The sequence below is a fragment of the Lolium perenne genome, chromosome 3, assembly GCF_019359855.2.
Source record: "Lolium perenne isolate Kyuss_39 chromosome 3, Kyuss_2.0, whole genome shotgun sequence".
Classification (NCBI taxonomy): Eukaryota; Viridiplantae; Streptophyta; class Magnoliopsida; order Poales; family Poaceae; genus Lolium; species Lolium perenne.
In genome coordinates this window covers 251,922,515-251,939,090 of record NC_067246.2, presented here as the reverse complement: position 1 = coordinate 251,939,090, position 16,576 = coordinate 251,922,515, and the positions used below count along the sequence as shown (strand labels likewise).

At 46.5% G+C, this 16,576-nt stretch overlaps 2 protein-coding genes across 3 annotated transcripts; both read left to right on the top strand.

Annotated features, from left to right (window-relative positions):
* Window positions 1–1,356: 1,356 nt before the first annotated feature.
* LOC127344734 (gamma-interferon-responsive lysosomal thiol protein) lies at window positions 1,357–3,026 on the top strand. 2 transcript variants are annotated; one of them, XM_051371067.2, is made up of 6 exons: window positions 1,357–1,715; window positions 1,789–1,854; window positions 2,021–2,161; window positions 2,238–2,330; window positions 2,426–2,551; window positions 2,823–3,026. In XM_051371067.2, the coding sequence occupies exons 1-6, from the start codon at window positions 1,467–1,469 to the stop codon at window positions 2,877–2,879; spliced, it is 732 nt and encodes a 243-aa protein (XP_051227027.1). In that variant the 5' UTR covers window positions 1,357–1,466; the 3' UTR covers window positions 2,880–3,026. The 2 variants fall into 2 exon arrangements, with proteins under 2 accessions (XP_051227027.1, XP_051227026.1); XM_051371066.2 differs by having other exon boundaries at window positions 2,426–2,542; window positions 2,823–3,024.
* Window positions 3,027–10,002: 6,976 nt separating this feature from the next.
* LOC127344733 (probable methyltransferase PMT23) lies at window positions 10,003–15,548 on the top strand. The gene is made up of 8 exons (XM_051371065.2): window positions 10,003–10,990; window positions 11,596–11,745; window positions 12,048–12,318; window positions 12,834–12,944; window positions 13,421–13,589; window positions 13,843–14,106; window positions 14,585–14,779; window positions 14,857–15,548. Exons 1-8 carry the CDS (start codon window positions 10,256–10,258, stop codon window positions 15,053–15,055), a joined length of 2,094 nt encoding a protein of 697 aa, XP_051227025.1. The 5' UTR covers window positions 10,003–10,255; the 3' UTR covers window positions 15,056–15,548.
* The last annotated feature ends 1,028 nt before the right edge of the window (window positions 15,549–16,576 follow it).

Sequence of the window (16,576 nt, the reverse complement as noted above, 5' to 3'; positions counted from 1 at the left end):
ATTGGTATGCTTGCAATTCTTCGACCGTAGCAGTTGTATTCATTGGCTCTGTACCGTCCATAGCTTTTGCGGCTCTATCCCAAGCCGCTTGTGGAAGTTGCACCATCTGTCGTTCCGCAGGGCCGACATATTTGGTGCCCAAACCTCGCGTAAGATCAGCGGGATCGACATATGGATTTCCCAAATTATTGAAAGCCTCTGATGTCTCCTCCTGTGGGCGAATTTGCTCTCCAATGACATGAACTTGATGATATTTTGAAGCTTGACTTTTGCTGGGATTGGTGACACCGTCGTATAGATCGGTGAAGACCTCCCGAACAGAAGTGGACCTGTCGATGAAGTTGAAGCTGTCGACGATGTCTGAGTCGCTGCTTATATTGGAGTCCGCATACGACTCGAAGGACATGCTGCCGAAGATCTTGACGAGTTCTCCGCTTGTCGCCGACTTGGTGAAGCGTGGCGACGAGATTTCCTCGGCGTCGATCTTGAACGATGACGATGATCCCGAAAAATCGGAGTCAGCTGCCTATGATCCTGACGAAACCGGAACCTCGAGACGATGCGACCCCTCTTTTCCGACGCGGAAGTGGAACCTCCCGAACGTCATCTCCATAGGCTCCTCCAGATACGCATATGCATCCACACGGGAGGGCGGGTGAGTAACAAAATCGACTAGATCAGTTTCGATCTGTTTACCTCTGTCCATCGCATTGCTTGCCACCGAAGACGTCGACGATGTTGAGCGTGTCATCGAGATCAGATCCTTGTCGCCTTCAATTCCCACAGACGACGCCAATTGACAAGGTATCGACTTGTCAATGCCTACAAATTGTAGACTAGGGTTTTCAGGAAAGTAAAGGGCAAGTATATCTCGAAGGTTCAGCCGGAAAAGTACTCGACTGCTATGAAATTAGGGTTATGTTGACAATAAAATCGATCCTCTCTTTGTCCCTTGACTCCCCCTTATATAGGAGGCGGAGCCGAGGATTTTGTGATGTACAAGTTACAAAGTCCGCGAGACTCTTTGAGTTCATCCCGTAATAGTTACAAATCAATATTCCTAATACAACTCTATCTTTCCAAAACTATCTCTCGATTGGGCTTCTAGTCTTCATAAACTTTGGGTCGTGGTTCTTCAGTAAACCCCGGGTATCATCTTCGGCAGGCCTATTGGGATGCCTATGTCAGTGACACATGAAAGGTGGATCACATAAAAAAACAAAAAAAAAACTGGATCACTTCATCTTAGAAACTTCCCTCCCGCGCAACGTGGGAGAAAGGGTCACCTATCCAACAAAGGCGGCCTCCAGTAGAGTAGATCAAGAGCATCTCCTCCTCCCTCTCCTACCCCCTCCAAAGAAAAGAATCTCTCCCGCATAGATGCATTTTTTGAAAAGAGACGAATACACACGCCTACCGTACCTAGCTAGCCTCGATCTTACTCCTATTGGCTTTCCTCCGTCGCCATGGCATCCCGGCCTCTTCTTCCTCAATTCCTTATCCCGTTCCTCGCGCTGCTCTGCCTCGCTCCCGCTAGTGCTGCAAGGAGAGTCTCGGTGTCGGTGTACTACGAGGCGCTGTGCCCGTTCTGCTCCAGCTACATCGTGAACGACCTTGCCAAGATCTTCCAGAACGGCCTCTCCTCCATTGTTGACCTCCGCCTTGTGCCGTTTGGCAATGGGCGCGTCTCACCCGACGGATCCATGACCTGTCAGGTATGTATGTTACCCATTGTATATCCTCGTGTTCTCGCGAGTCCCTTAGCTTTGCTAGTTTCTTAATTTGCAGCATGGGGAGGATGAATGCCGACTCAACGCTATAGAAGCTTGCGTGATCAGACTATGGCCTGATGCGGTATACTTACCATGAATACACTCTCTAGTCTACTATCAGTAATTCAGTATATTGTATAATTAGTGTTACGGAGTGTGATTATTCAGTTATCTGAACTACTGTCGCTCAGATCAACTGAATTAAGACAGTGCACTAAGTGCTGGTATATGCCTTCTTCTGAATACAGGAACATCATTTCCCTTTCATATACTGCATCGAGCATTTAGCCCTGACCCAGAAATGGAGAGCGTGGGAGTCTTGCTTTCACGAAACTGGTCTGGCCTCTCAGCCTGTCATAGACTGCTATAACTCAGGATCCGGCAGACAGGTGAGCTAATTGATGTGTTCGCAAATTGCATTTGATACTGTCTAATAATCTGATAAGTGACCAATTCAATTTGCAGCTCGAACTCCAGAACGCTGCAGAGACGTTTGCACTACAGCCCCCGAATCAGTTTGTCCCTTGGGTGGTCGTGAACGGGAGACCCCTTGGTGATGTAAGTTGCAGCATATTTCCTTCTCAAAGCTGGAGTCTGTTCACGTTTCCGTAAATATATTGGACTAATCTTTGCATTGCATGCCATTCTTCAAGGATTACACGAACTTTGAGGCCTACATTTGCAGCGCTTATGATGGCGAACTTCCAGTGGCGTGCAGGGGGAAGCACCTGGCAATTACTCAACACACAAAAGCAAGCCGAGGAGACAAGGTTTGCCCGGTTAGCACAACTGTCGAACACATTCTAAGCTCAACCCTTTTTGTTCCAAGAGGCGCTGCATTTCTGCTGGCCACTCTGCAGTTTGATGTGCTGTCAGTGTAGTTTATTTGCAACAGAAATCGTATTTGCATCTACTGAACCAACGTCTTGCATTTGTGCGACAACAATTTGCTGAAAGTCACCTTGTTTGTGATTTTTGTTCTGCACATTTCACCTCCCAATGTTATGTTCAGCGCCATGACTGATTGGTTTTCATTTTCTTATGGTACAGAGGAATCCGCGAGAGCTGGCTATCGTACTCGCCTTATGCATTGCACTGTGGTTCTGAAGCGCTACCGTCAAGATCAGGCCAAAATTTTCAGAGCCAGATCTGGCTAGCACAGTAAACTACTAACAAATACTAGCAAGTAGCACCGTACCAAAACAGGAAATTGTACATTCCTTTGATTTTTTTTTCTATTCTCAGCAAAAAAAAAAGAGTAACTTGTCATTTTTCTAAACATGAAGCCTTTCGAGAAGTACTACAACAAACCGCTCACATGTTGTACCAACCTACACTATTCTACATCTCTAACCACGATGGATTTGAACTACCACAACCTATCAACAGACACACGGTAGCACACCCAAGCTAATAAAGGTGAAACCAATCTATTTATCTTTAATACATGGGTGACTGTCCACCAGTGTGATACACATGACCGCCATAGACATGACTCCAGTGTAACCACTCAATATAAATCAATCAATGCCAATTTCCACCCGGATGATTCGTTTACTTCATGATGGCTGGTGCATTTCACATGGCTCTTGCCCTAACGCACGTTCCTCCACCGCACCCATTCCAACACGCGTCCCTCTTCCTCTACCTCCCGCCAAACTGACAACCATGATATCGATCTACCTCGAAGCCAAGCCCATGCTCAATCAATTTCTGAATAGATAATCTTTTTTCTGCTCCAACTTTGCTTGTTTGGTTCGACTACTAGTTGTAACGATGCGTATGTGTTTGCAATTGAACAAATTGTAATTGTCTAGTGGCTTTTGCGTAGTGATGGGGTTAGTGATGTTTGCAAGTGCAGACGATTTGTTGTAGTTGTTTTTGAAGTAAGTGTATCTAACCATGGAGTGGCGAGAAAGTAATCTTTTGCTTCTTGTTTTGAGTTTCAAAAGGGCGTCTGCAAGTTATCTCTAATTCCAAACAAGAGTGTATCAAAAGTGTTTGCGGATTTTTATGTGTGAGAGACAAGCTGAATTAAAAGAGTGAAAGAATATAAAAAAGATTAAAGAATGCAAATGATGGAACCGCAATATGTATCAAGGCGTTCTCAGTGTTTATGATTGGCCGTTAGCTTTTAATATAATTGTGTAGCCGTGTAGGGTAATATTATTTTTAATATATATAACTATGTGAGGGCGGAGCACCGCATATAATGTGCATAATGGCTTGGTCACACATCTTGCGCAATCACCGCTAGCCCTCCACATAGACTGTCGCCGGAGTAGGCTAGCAACAAAGGGTCACCCAGTGGTTGCGAAGTAAGAACTTAGTTCTCCATATTTCCTTACTATTGACCAACAAAGGAAAGGGGAAGCTGTCACCGTTATGCCCACTAACTGTGTGTCAAACTAGCAATAATATCCTTCATGTTCAGGAGGAAAATACTATGTAGTCGATGTTCACATAATATAATGTAGAACATTAAGGTGGTGCTAGGGTTCCCCTATCTCACCAAAAACTAACGAAACAACTCAGAGATGGGGGCACAAGACATCATCATAATAATAGTATGAATGCCAGATTAATGATTAAAGTAACACACATGCAAGTCCTCACTAGGGTTTGGAATTGCAATGAGATGGATGGTGCAATCGTTGTTGGAGACGTAGATGATGGTGATGATGATGGAGGTAGATGTCGTGGCCTCCAAGATCATAACTATGGTGGAGATGGAAACCCTCTTGTTGATCCTCCTCTAGTCCTCTGGATCTCATTCTGGATGTGAGGATTTTGGTACTTTTTGGGACATTGTGGCTTCTCTCTTCATCTATTCTTTGGTCCGACCGCACGGGATAAAACTATTTGATGAGGCGGCCGTAACAGTGGTTGTTAAAGTCCCCATGACTTTGGCTACACGATTTCGTCCACTCCCCTTGACTCCTACATGCGTGGCTATTTGTATGGAAGACATTTATTGCTCTCACTCAACATATTTATGTAAAATGTTGAACACTTACCTTAGTTTGACTTATCTCCTCTTTATTTTTGGGATCTCGGTGAAATCAGTAAAATAGATGCGTGCATGCTTCACAAAATTATAAAACGCATACCCCTATTTATGGAAAACACTTAATAAAACATGAGGCAACATACACTCCTCGGCTATTGAGTCCTAAAGTACACCTACTTTGCACATGAGCAGGACGGAAGATTCATTTGGAGTCGAGGGAATACCGACTTTGAGGTATGTAGGCTTCTTCTCAAGGAGAACCAAATGATACAAGAGATGATGGCCGAGAAAATTGACTCATGGTGATAGATCCAAATTGATAGATGAGAAGGCGAGAGCATGTTGAGAGTTTAGGAAAGCGAAGATCATGGTGTCAAGAATCAAATGAAGCTGCGCAAACTTGGGAAGATGGAGTCGTCCGGCTGGCGATGTGTGACGCTTGGATGATGTTATTTTTTATTGTTCTATGTTGTATTCATACATTTGGACCCTAAAGTATGTTTCAATTTGAACCTGCAACTTTGACATAATGCATTTGAAATGTTGTTGAATTATGTGATGTGGGAAAAAATGAACTATTTTCGTGTGAACTTGTAGTTTAAATAGTGTATATGTATATATACATAAAAGAGCACATGCTTTAATATGCTCTAAAAAGGATTTGGAGGATTTTTAGTGGATGAGATTTCGCCATCAGAAAACAAAACCCCCTTCCCCTCACCTCCTCTTGCCACCCCGAGGGTGACAGGGCCTCCCCCCTCTGTCGCCGTCTGCCTCCTCCTCCAAACCCTCTCACATGTCGCCTCCGTCGCTGACAGTAGATGTCGTCGGGCGGCAGTGCACCTCGGGCAACTCTGATCTGGCGTGATTGGGTGCTTCTAGCAGCGGTGTACGTTGTCCCGCGACGGCGAGATTCGGCTACAGGGGCGCCGACAATGGCTAGTCCCTGGTTCTAGGTGGCCCCAGAAGGGGTCGGACGGGCCTAGATGGGTTCGAGCGGGCTAGGGATTTGTTGTGGTGCGGCTTCCTGATGGTGGCGGCAACGACTTGGCATGATCCCAGGATGGCGGCTCCGCGGCCTACCTATTGTAGCAGGGTCCGGAGCTTGACGGGCCCATCTGGTCTCGGACAGGCCTGGTGTGGTCCCGCTGCTATGCTCGAACAATGACTGGCTCTCGCCGGTGGATGTGGGTTCTCACACGTGGTTGTTGTTCCTAGCCCGTCGATGTCGCATGCCTCCGTTATTCAAGCCTCATGCCAATGTCACTAAGCGACTGATACAAGACCGTGGCGCATACTGGTGGATGGTGAAGCTAGGTGGTGGTGCTCCCATTTTTTCGAAATGGGGTGTACCCCGGCCTCTGCATCGGTTGATGCACACAAGCTTTTATTAAACCAATCAATATTCAAAGTTTACAACTCATGGATCAACGAGGGTCGATACAAAAATCAACCATCGAAAAAATAAAAGACTACTAAGCAATCTAAGCATCATGTAATCTCTTAACATACCACCAAGTAGCCTGGTAGAAAATATCCTGGGAAACCATGCGAAGGCGGTTGCATCCAGAAACCATGCATTCCCGCTGATCCTCCGGGAGCAAGAAACGCCAAAGCTGGATCCAGTGGACCATAGTGTGGATAACCTGCAAAAAATTAGTAGAGTCTTTTTTGTTAAAAACAATATCATTTCTGCAATTCCAAATTGACCAACATAAAGCCGAAACACCAATGCGAATTCTAGCTTTATCGTCTTTGTCAACTCCATTAAGCCAATTTACAAACATATTTGTTACATTGGATGGAGGTGGAATATTATACGCAGCGAAAATAACCCGCCAAATAAGCATAGCAAAAAGACAGGAAATAAACAAATGTTCAACTGATTCCTCGGCATCACAAAAAGAACATTTCGTATTTCTGTTGTGCTATGGTTGTTTTGTGGATGGGGGTGGGAGAAATCCATGGCGCTAACGTGGTGCTGCATTCGAGTGGCACCATTCCTTTCTGGAGGGCGGCATGAGAATCCCCTGTCTAATGTGCTCTATGTACCAAAGAAAACCCTAGGATCGGTCTGGTCCATGCAGCAGTGTATCGACGACATTTTCCTTCTTGAAGGTACTACTTGATACGGGCGCTTCGAAGTGCTTGGAGTGTGGTGGGCCAAAGATGAAGGACGCGAGGTTGCGGATCATCATTATTTTCTCGCTTCGTCATTGCTTCCATTTATTTTTCTCTTTAGGCATATTTATGACATTGCCTCGGTATATTTTTTTTCAATTTTGTATGAGTGTGGTTGCTATATTAATCTAGCGGAGCGATAGCGTGCTCTGAGGGACAGGTTTTAGTGGATCCAAGATTTTTTGCTCTAAGGGCATCTCCAGCGGCGCGACGCAAACGGATGCTGAGTGATCGTTTGCGTCCGCCGGGCCAAAAATACGTCTGGTACCACCTCCAGCGGCCGACGCAAAGTGACCAGGCCATCCACGGCGATGTAAAGCTGGCCCAGATATGCGTCTCGGATGCGTCGCGGACGCGCAAAGTGTTCGCTCGCGTCTGGCGGACGTTTCATCTGGCCCGCCTGGCAGTGACCCAGCGTCGATGCGTCTTCTCAGCGGCGCCAGTACTGGCGCCGAGGCGTCGCTTCGACCTCGTAAATGGCGATGCCTCGCGTGGCGCGGGGCCATCACCTACCTCTGCGCACGAAGTAATGGCTATGCCACGCGTGCCGCGGCCGTCGCCCTGCCTCCGACCTATATAAACAGGTGCGCGAGCATCTCATTTCCTCCCCACAAAATCCTAGCCGCCCCACAACCTCCACCGTAGCACCGATGCCGCTCAGCCTCCACCGGAACTACCATGAGCAGCGCCGGCTGCGGCCAGGCTGCCGCGCCTCCACCTCCCACTCCACCTCCCCCGACCTCGAGCTCCGACGAGGAGTTTGACGACGACGACATCACCGACCTCCTCAACCCGGTCAGGGACGCCGAGGCCCTGGCTGAAGCAGAGAAGGAAGCAGAGGAGGAGCGGGTGGCCCATGCGGCGTTCGACGCCGAGATGGAACAACGCAGGGTCGCGGCCGCCCCAGCCGCAGAGGACTCTGACTCCGACATATCATGATCTTCCGATGACCCTGATGCGCCTACCCCGGAGGAGAGGGCGGCGGAGCAGAGGGCTATAGTCGAGTCCTTCGAGACGCTCAAGGACGACGCCGCCAATGCGAGGCTGCGGCAGTGCCTGCTAGAGACGTGGGGGCACACCGAGCCCTAGCGGCCGCACAGGAGGCGGCGGAGAAGCAGATGAGGGAGCGACGCAACGACGGGGCCAACCCGTTAGGCAACAAGTAGTCTAGGCTTCTAGAACTACTTTGTATAGTTTGAATGTACTACTTTGTATGCTTTCTAAATATGTTGCAAATCAAAAAATGGGTCGCTGCTGGCGTGCAGTTGACACACGTCCGTTGGGAACCCCAAGAGGAAGGTGTGATGCGTACGGCAGCAAGTTTTCCCTCAGTAAGAAACCAAGGTTATCGAACCAGTAGGAGTCAAGGAACACGTGAAGGTTGTTGGTGGTGGAGTGTAGTGCGGCGCAACACCAGGGATTCCGGCGCCAACGTGGAACCTGCACAACACAATCAATGTACTTTGCCCCAACGTAACAGTGAGGTTGTCAATCTCACCGGCTTGCTATAAACAAAGGATTAGATGTATAGTGTGGAAGATGATGTTTGTTTGCGAAGAACAGTAAAGAACAAGTATTGCAGTAGATTGTATTTCAGATGTAAAGAATGGACCGGGGTCCACAGTTCACTAGTGGTGTCTCTCCCATAAGATAAATAGCATGTTGGGTGAACAAATTACAGTTGGGCAATTGACAAATAGAGAGGGCATAACAATGCACATACATGACACGATGACTACTATGAGATTTAATCAGGGCATTACGACAAAGTACATAGACCGCTATCCAGCATGCATCTATGCCTAAAAAGTCCACTTTCAGGTTATCATCTGAACCCTTCCAGTATTAAGTTGCAAACAACAGACAATTGCATTAAGTATGGTGCGTAATGTAATCAACACAAATATCCTTAGACAAAGCATTGATGTTTTATCCCTAGTGGCAACAGCACATCCACAACCTTAGAACTTTCTGTCACTGTCCCAGATTCAATGGAGGCATGAACCCACTATCGAGCATAAATACTCCCTCTTGGAGTTACAAGTATCAACTTTGCCAGAGCCTCTACTAGCAACGAAGAGCATGCAAGAACATAAACAACATATATGATAGATTGATAATCAACTTGACATAATATTTCATATTCATCGGATCCCAACAAACACAACATGTAACATTACAAATAGATGATCTTGATCATGATAGGCAGCTCACAAGATCTAACATGATAGCACAATGAGGAGAAGACAACCATCTAGCTACTGCTATAGACCCATAGTCCAGGGGTGAACTACTCACACATCAATCCGGAGGCGATCATGGTGATGAAGAGTCCTCCGGGAGATGATTCCCCTCTCCGGCAGGGTGCCGGAGGCGATCTCCTGAATCCCTCGAGATGGGATTGGCGGCGGCTGCGTCTCTGGAAGGTTTTCCGTATCGTGGCTCTCGGTGCAGGGGGTTTCGTGACGAAGGCTTTAAGTAGGCGGAAGGGTAGGGTTGGAGGCGGCGCGAGGGACCCACACCATAGGGCGGTGCGGGCCCCTCCCTGGCCGCGCCGGCCTATGGATACGGGCCCTCGTGGCCCCACTTCGTATCCCCTCCGGTCTTCTGGAAGCATCGTGGAAAAATAAAACCCTGGGCGTTGATTTCGTTCAATTCCGAGAATATTTCCTTTGTAGGATTTCTGAAACCAAAAACATGTTGGAAAAACAGAATCGGCTCTTCGGCATCTCGTCAATAGGTTAGTGCCAGAAAATGCATAATAATAACATAAATTGTGTATAAAACATGTGAGTATCATCATAAAAGTAGCATGGAACATAAGAAATTATAGATACGTTTGAGACGTATCAGTCGCCCCGGTGAGAGCACACCCAGATAGAAACGGTTGCTCGGACAAAATGTGTACACGAGGCGATGCAAACAAACGCTCGCGAAGGGATCCGATATAGGTCGCCCTGTTGGAGATGGCGTAGGCTCGATATCGTATCAGTCCTCGGGAGTCAGGATCAATTACAGGCTGACCAACGAAAGCTTCACACACGGCGGCTCTCAGGCGCATCAGCATGCAAAAATGTCGCAACAAACAAAGCCGACTACACCAATCACCTTCCTCACTTCACTGGAACAAGTCCTGAACTAACCCGCGCACGGCGCATCGTCATTGCCCACGCCGCCACCGCCACGCCTTCTTCCTCGGCCACGGCAGCCGTCGCCGCCGCCCTCCTTGCCGCCGCCCCTCCCCGCTCAGTTTCTGCAACTCCCGCTTCCCGTTCCCGCACGGGAAGCAGAAATGGCCATCTCCTCCGCCCTCTCATTCCTCTCCGATCGCAAGCGCCCCATCGCGATTTCCGTCGCGCTCTTCATCCTCCTCTCCTCCCTCTTCCTCCTCCTCAGCCCTGCCCCTTCCGCCCTCCCCTTCTTCTTCCCCACCTCTCGCTTATCCTCCTCCTCCTCCTTCTCCCCGGTCGCCGCTTCCGCTTCCGCTTCCGCGCCGCCACAAACCCCAATGCCCGTCTCCGGTTCAGCGGCGCCCCAAACCCCAATTCCGGTCCCCGCCGACGCGTCTCCACCCGAAACCCCAGTGGGCATATCTGGCAGGAGCGGCAACGGCTCCGCCGATCTACCCCCAGCAGACACAGCCGCCTCCGCCGCCGCCAACGCTCTCCCACAACACCGCAGCACGCCACCCCCGGCCGCTGCAGAAGTGAGTACATCGGCCGACACAAAGGAGATCCCCACCGGCGTCTCAGTCGGCCCAGGTGCAGAGGGGGGAGGCGGCGGCGGCGGCAGGGAGGAGGAGCCAGCGGAGTTGCCGTCGTGGGAACTGTGCAAGGTGGGGAAGCGGGTCGAGCCCGCGGACTACATACCGTGCCTGGACAACGTGAAGGCGGTCAGTGCGCTCAAGTCGATGCGGCGCATGGAGCACCGGGAGCGGCACTGCCCCACGGAGCCGCGGCCGAGGTGCCTGGTGCCGCTCCCCGCGGGGTACCGGCTTCCTCTGCCGTGGCCGCGCAGCCGTGACATGGTGAGGATGCCCTGCTCTGCTTGTCTTCTTCGGTAAGCGAGGAAGCGGTTTTCCTGCTTGTTTGTTTATCCAACAATGTGGTAGTAGTAATTTAATACTATTGCTAGTGTGTGCTTAAACTCTGATCTACAGCTAGTGTTGTGCTGTGTGGTTTGTTAGTGCAAGGCCGAAATAAGCATATTTAAAAATCCTCCAATTGTAATAACTTGTGCAGAAATTAGTTCATTTCTTTTTCTTTCATTTTGGATTACTTGCCCATCAGCACAATTATAACCTGTAAATCCTCATAGGGTACTCTGTTACGGCTGCACCTTTATACTCTAGTCTTATTATATTGTTTCTACGGTTAGTTTCATGTCGGAAATGTTGTATATCCTCGTTGTAATACATATGAAGCACCCCTTTTAATCAGCTCTTGTGTAGCACCCTTTGCCACATGGTGGTTATATGTGCATCCACTAAATGAGATTTGTGCGTGTATGCTGATGTCATTTTCAGTTAGGCACCGATGCTTCTGAAGCTCAAGCTTGCAATAAGCTAGAGTTTGTTTTATATATAACATAGCTTGGGACCTTGTGATATCATATTCCCTTTGCAACTTTCAGATCTGGTATAACAATGTTCCTCACCCAAAGCTAGTGGAATACAAGAAGGACCAGAACTGGGTAAGAAAGTCTGGTGATTATTTTGTTTTCCCTGGAGGTGGAACTCAATTTAAAGCAGGCGTGACCAGATACATTCGATTCATTGAACAGGTGATATTATCTTGTGCCCTTTATGTACTTTTGAACTTGTTAATTTTCATAGGAGTTAGGTAACCTTTATGATGGTGAATCTGTATATGCACATTCGTGGTGTAACCTTAACTTTAAGAAAACTCCACGCCGTAAGTCCATTGTTTCAGTTATATTTTTCTAATATTAACATCAAAGACCTGGTGCATTCCCATGGTAATCGGTGCCAGTTGGCATTTTATGGCTTCAGCATTGGTACTATAATAGTGTAACTTGTTTTATTTGCCATAACTCACAGCCTGCAGTTCATATTGTTTCAATAGATCATGCCACAAATTAAATGGGGGACTCATACAAGAACTGTGCTGGATGTTGGATGTGGCGTTGCCAGCTTTGGTGGATACTTGCTTGACAGGAATGTCATTACTATGTCTTTTGCCCCAAAAGATGAGCATGAGGCTCAGATACAATTTGCACTAGAGCGGGGAATTCCAGCATTGTTGGCTGTGATTGGAACACAAAAGCTTCCCTTCCCTGATAACGCATTTGATGTGATCCATTGTGCAAGGTGCAGGGTCCACTGGTATGCTGATGGCAAGTACTTTGAACCATTCCTGCTATTGTATATTATTATAGTTCTTCCCCTGTTGATATTTAACTATGGTTCACTTCTCTTCGGAGAACCGGAATCTGCTCCTAGGATCATAGGAATCCATGTTGTTGTTTTGTGTAATTCAGTTCGTGGATATAGAAACATTTTAGAATATGTGCAGAACTGCAGATGCAAATATTGTGCATATTTACAATCATAAACGTATTCTAAATAAATACAAAAGTCAATACTCATCTTATGTAACTTAAGTCTGTTTATCACCATTTTTCATTGCAAGTATGAGCATTATTTTGCATTTTTATGTATTCTAACGGAGCCATTCTAACGCGTTCTAAATATCTGATCACTTGTATAATTTCGAAGTACTCAAATGAAAATGAGTTCATATGATCCCAGATTCCCAGGAGCATAAAGTCCACTTTCTCTGTTTCTCCTAGCTTTTGTTATTTGTGCAAAGATTTTTTTGTTTACACTTTTACTATATTGGGGCATATAGGTGGAAAACCATTATTGGAGCTCAATAGAGTACTCAGGCCTGGAGGATATTACATCTGGTCTGCGACACCTGTCTATCGACGTGGCAAGAGAGATGAAGATGACTGGAATGGTTAGTAAGATATATCTTTTCACATCAAAATGGATGTTATCAACATAAATTTTTAGCCTAACAAAAAAATATGCTAGTTTACCGAACTGGTGATAATTTTGTTATAGCAAGGTTTCATGCATAAGATTTTGTTGTGACCTGATGTTACTAGGCCCTACATAGTAGCATCATATATATAAAAATAATGATCCCGCATGTAATTCCATTTGATCATCAACATGCAAAACTGTTTCTGCAGGCTAGTCAAGAACATATATGAATAAAAAGTATGGACAAATTATGTTCATTATCTTTGGATAATTACAGGACATGTGAGTGCTAATCATTTTCCCATTAGATAAGTGTCATAACACTTTCCTAAAAATTGATTTCCACTAATGTTAATAAAATAGGTTATCATTACTACATAGAAGCTTGAATTGTTTTCCTTAGGCGGATCAACCTCTTACTAATTGCACATTTTCAACTTCTGGCAGCGATGGTTACTCTGACCAAATCGATCTGCTGGAGGACAGTTGTAAAATCTAAGGATGTTAATAGGATTGGTGTTGTTATTTACCAAAAGCCGACCACAAACTCTTGCTACATTGAGAGGAGAAATAATGAACCGCCGCTATGCTCTAGGATGGATGGCCATTCTCCTTGGTACATTCTGTTCACATCAGGCCCTTTTGTTCCTTTAATGTCACATACAGTTCAGGCTTGTACTTTGTGTTGATCTTATAGTCACCAGTGTGGTTGGATCATTCTGTTTGGACTGGCTGCTGCGCTGTTCGGGCCTATATGATTTGTGTCATCTATAAGTTGTTGGCTATGCAAACATAGCCTCTGGATAATAATATTTATAATATGCTTCTCTTATGCCAGATATACTAATGTTGTGATGTATCCTTTTCAGGTATACTCCTCTTGATAGTTGCCTCTTGTTGCCTGTTTTGTCAACTTCACGTGAAGAAAAGGGTTGGCCCATTTCATGGCCTGAGAGGCTTAAGATGAGATATTCAACTACATCCAGCAATTTTTCTATTCAGTTTTCTCAAGAAAAAGTTGATTCTGATACAAAGCACTGGAATGGGCTTGTTTCTGAAGTCTATTCCAATTACCTGGCAGTTACATGGTCTAGTATTCGCAATGTTATGGATATGAATGCTGGCTTTGGAGGGTAAGGAAAAATCAGTTTGTTATATGCAGCAGACTTATCTATTATTTCTTAAGTCATGACAACATATTTCAAATTTAGTGCTTCTGCTTAATCCCATTTAAGCTGTCTGTCCTTCATTTACTCAATACTGTTGAACTATTTTAGTTGGTTTATGCCCTGACTATTGATGAGTGGAGTTAAGATACTGGACCCAGTATTTATCATTCCTTCTTGAGTAGCCTTTGGTTCTATAAGATTGGAACCTACCGTTGTTTAATTGTTTTCAGCAATGAGTTTTAGCAAAGGGTATCCAGTTGGTCTGTTGAAATAATGATCCACTGTAACACATGCAATATGTTTATATGATTCCCAATTTCCTCTGGCCAATATCACATTTGCTTGAAGTTTTTTTTATGGTTCCTTATTTTCTTAAAATACTGATTAGCTAGATACTTTGTTTCGTGGTACGATATTTATGAAGTTGAGTTTTGTAAAACAGATTTGCAGCATCACTCATCGATCGACCTTTATGGGTAATGAACGTTGTACCCTTTGATCAGCCCGATACTTTGCCTATCATTTTCAACAGAGGTTTGATTGGTGTATATCATGACTGGTGTGAATCTTTTAATACGTATCCACGAACCTATGATCTACTTCACATGAGCTATCTGCTTCAGAACCTCACAAATCGGTAAACTCGCTACTGCACCTTATAACATTCTCTTCAATACTAGCGCAAGCAAACTTATGTCTATGTTTTTATTTTAGGTGTGATATCATTGAAATAGCAGTGGAAATTGACAGGATACTTAGACCTGGGAGATGGTTTGTGTTGCAAGACACTATAGGAATGATTAGAAAGATGGACCGAGTTCTTCGCTCTCTGCATTACAAGACTGCTATCGTTAAGAGGCAATTTCTTGTTGCCAGAAAGGGTTTTTGGCGCCCTGACAGTACAAGTTCTTAGTCGCGGTGATTCCTGCTTCTCCTTCAGATGATTGGTAAACAAAAGCACTCTGACAGTACAGGTTCTTAGTGGTGGTAATTCCTGCTTCTCCTTCAGATGATTGGTAAACAAAGCGCCCTGACAGTACAGGTCCTTAATCGTATGATTCCTGCTTCTCCTAGATGATTAGTAAACAAAAGTGACACCTATTCTTTGGATTTTGATTGCATTGGTTCTTTGTGTACCACGTATGACAGTCAGGCAGCCCCCATAGAAAGGGAATTAGTTTGTTGGTCTTTTTCTTGGGTTGTTTGCAGTTAGTGCGATTGTTCCTTTGAGTTTGATGAGCAGAAGTTTACTGTGCTACAAATTTAAGCCTATGACTAGTAATAGCGAATAGCTTAGTACTAGCAATTTTGTTGGTGCTTGAACAGAAACATTTCTTGTACTTGTAGGACTATGCTGTAAAGATATTTTATTTGAGTGATAAAATTCATGGCTTCTCTCACTATTATTTCCATTTCTACATACAAGCCTACAGTTTAGCAAGCAAATTTATTCCAAAAGATCCAGCGAATGCTGGCTTTTCTTTTGATTACGCGGATAGAAAAATTACAACCTGCCCTAGCGGGAGGATAGAAAGAGAGACAAAAAGCCCAAAAGGCCTGAAAACGAGAGAGTTCAGTTCAGGTCGAGAAGAGACCTCTTCCCACTTCGCTTCGCCCCGCTCCATCCCCCGCAGGCAGCGGGCGACCCCAACTTCCCGAGCGAGCCACCTCCCTCACCTCCTCTCCCCCCTCTGTCGCCGTCGGCGGCTTTCGCCAGTTAAAGCTTGTGCGGTGCCTGTGGCGGCGGCCTTTCCCTTACCCGCGCGCTAGCAGGGGAGGCTTGGGGTTCTTGCCCAGCCGATGGCGGTGCTCCTAGGTTGACGGCATTCCGGTGGCGGCGGGTCCCCTCGGATGGCGAGGCGTTGGGTGATGCGGTGACGTCGGCGCGGCCTCTTGGCAGCGGGTTGGTGCGGTGGCTACTAGCTTGCCCGCCGAGCCCAGATCTAGGCCCTTTGGGCCCAATCGGAGCCTGGCGGGCCATGTCCGTGCGTGCCGGTGCCTTCTATGAAGGTCAGAGGAGTGGCTTCAACTGGGGGTTGTCTGAACACCGCACGCCTTCTACAACGCGGTGACGGGAGCTTCACGAGCCTGCTTGGTCTCGTTACGTTATTCACAGTGAGATGGCGATGGTGATTCCAAGATCGTGGTGGCGCAAGTTGGTGGGCGGCGAGTTTGGTGGAGCGCGATGGAGCGTTCGGGGTCGACGTATTTTTGGGGTCGGGAAAAATCCTTGTCGGAGATCAACACGGACGTGGTGACGCCCACGTGCGCCACCTTTCCTTCTTGAAGGGCGCTAGTTGTACCCCTTCCTCACGTCTCTCCTCGTACATGGGAAAACCTAGGCCTAATCCGGGCAGCAGCGCCGCCGTCGTCGCACCCCTTCCTAAATGTATTGCTTGGTATGCAGCGCTCCGAAGTACGAAGATCATGATGG

Bases quoted from the DNA above. Each gene is read 5' to 3' on its own strand.
- LOC127344734 (XM_051371067.2), top strand. From the start codon at position 1,467: ATGGCATCCCGGCCTCTTCTTCCTCAATTCCTTATCCCGTTCCTCGCG. The intron at 2,162-2,237 runs GTGAGCTAATTG...TTCAATTTGCAG, and splicing joins ACTCAGGATCCGGCAGACAG to CTCGAACTCCAGAACGCTGC. The intron at 2,552-2,822 runs GTTAGCACAACT...CTTATGGTACAG, and splicing joins GAGGAGACAAGGTTTGCCCG to AGGAATCCGCGAGAGCTGGC.
- LOC127344733 (XM_051371065.2), top strand. From the start codon at position 10,256: ATGGCCATCTCCTCCGCCCTCTCATTCCTCTCCGATCGCAAGCGCCCC. The intron at 12,319-12,833 runs GCAAGTACTTTG...TGGGGCATATAG, and splicing joins GGTCCACTGGTATGCTGATG to GTGGAAAACCATTATTGGAG. The intron at 14,780-14,856 runs GTAAACTCGCTA...TTTTTATTTTAG, and splicing joins CTTCAGAACCTCACAAATCG to GTGTGATATCATTGAAATAG.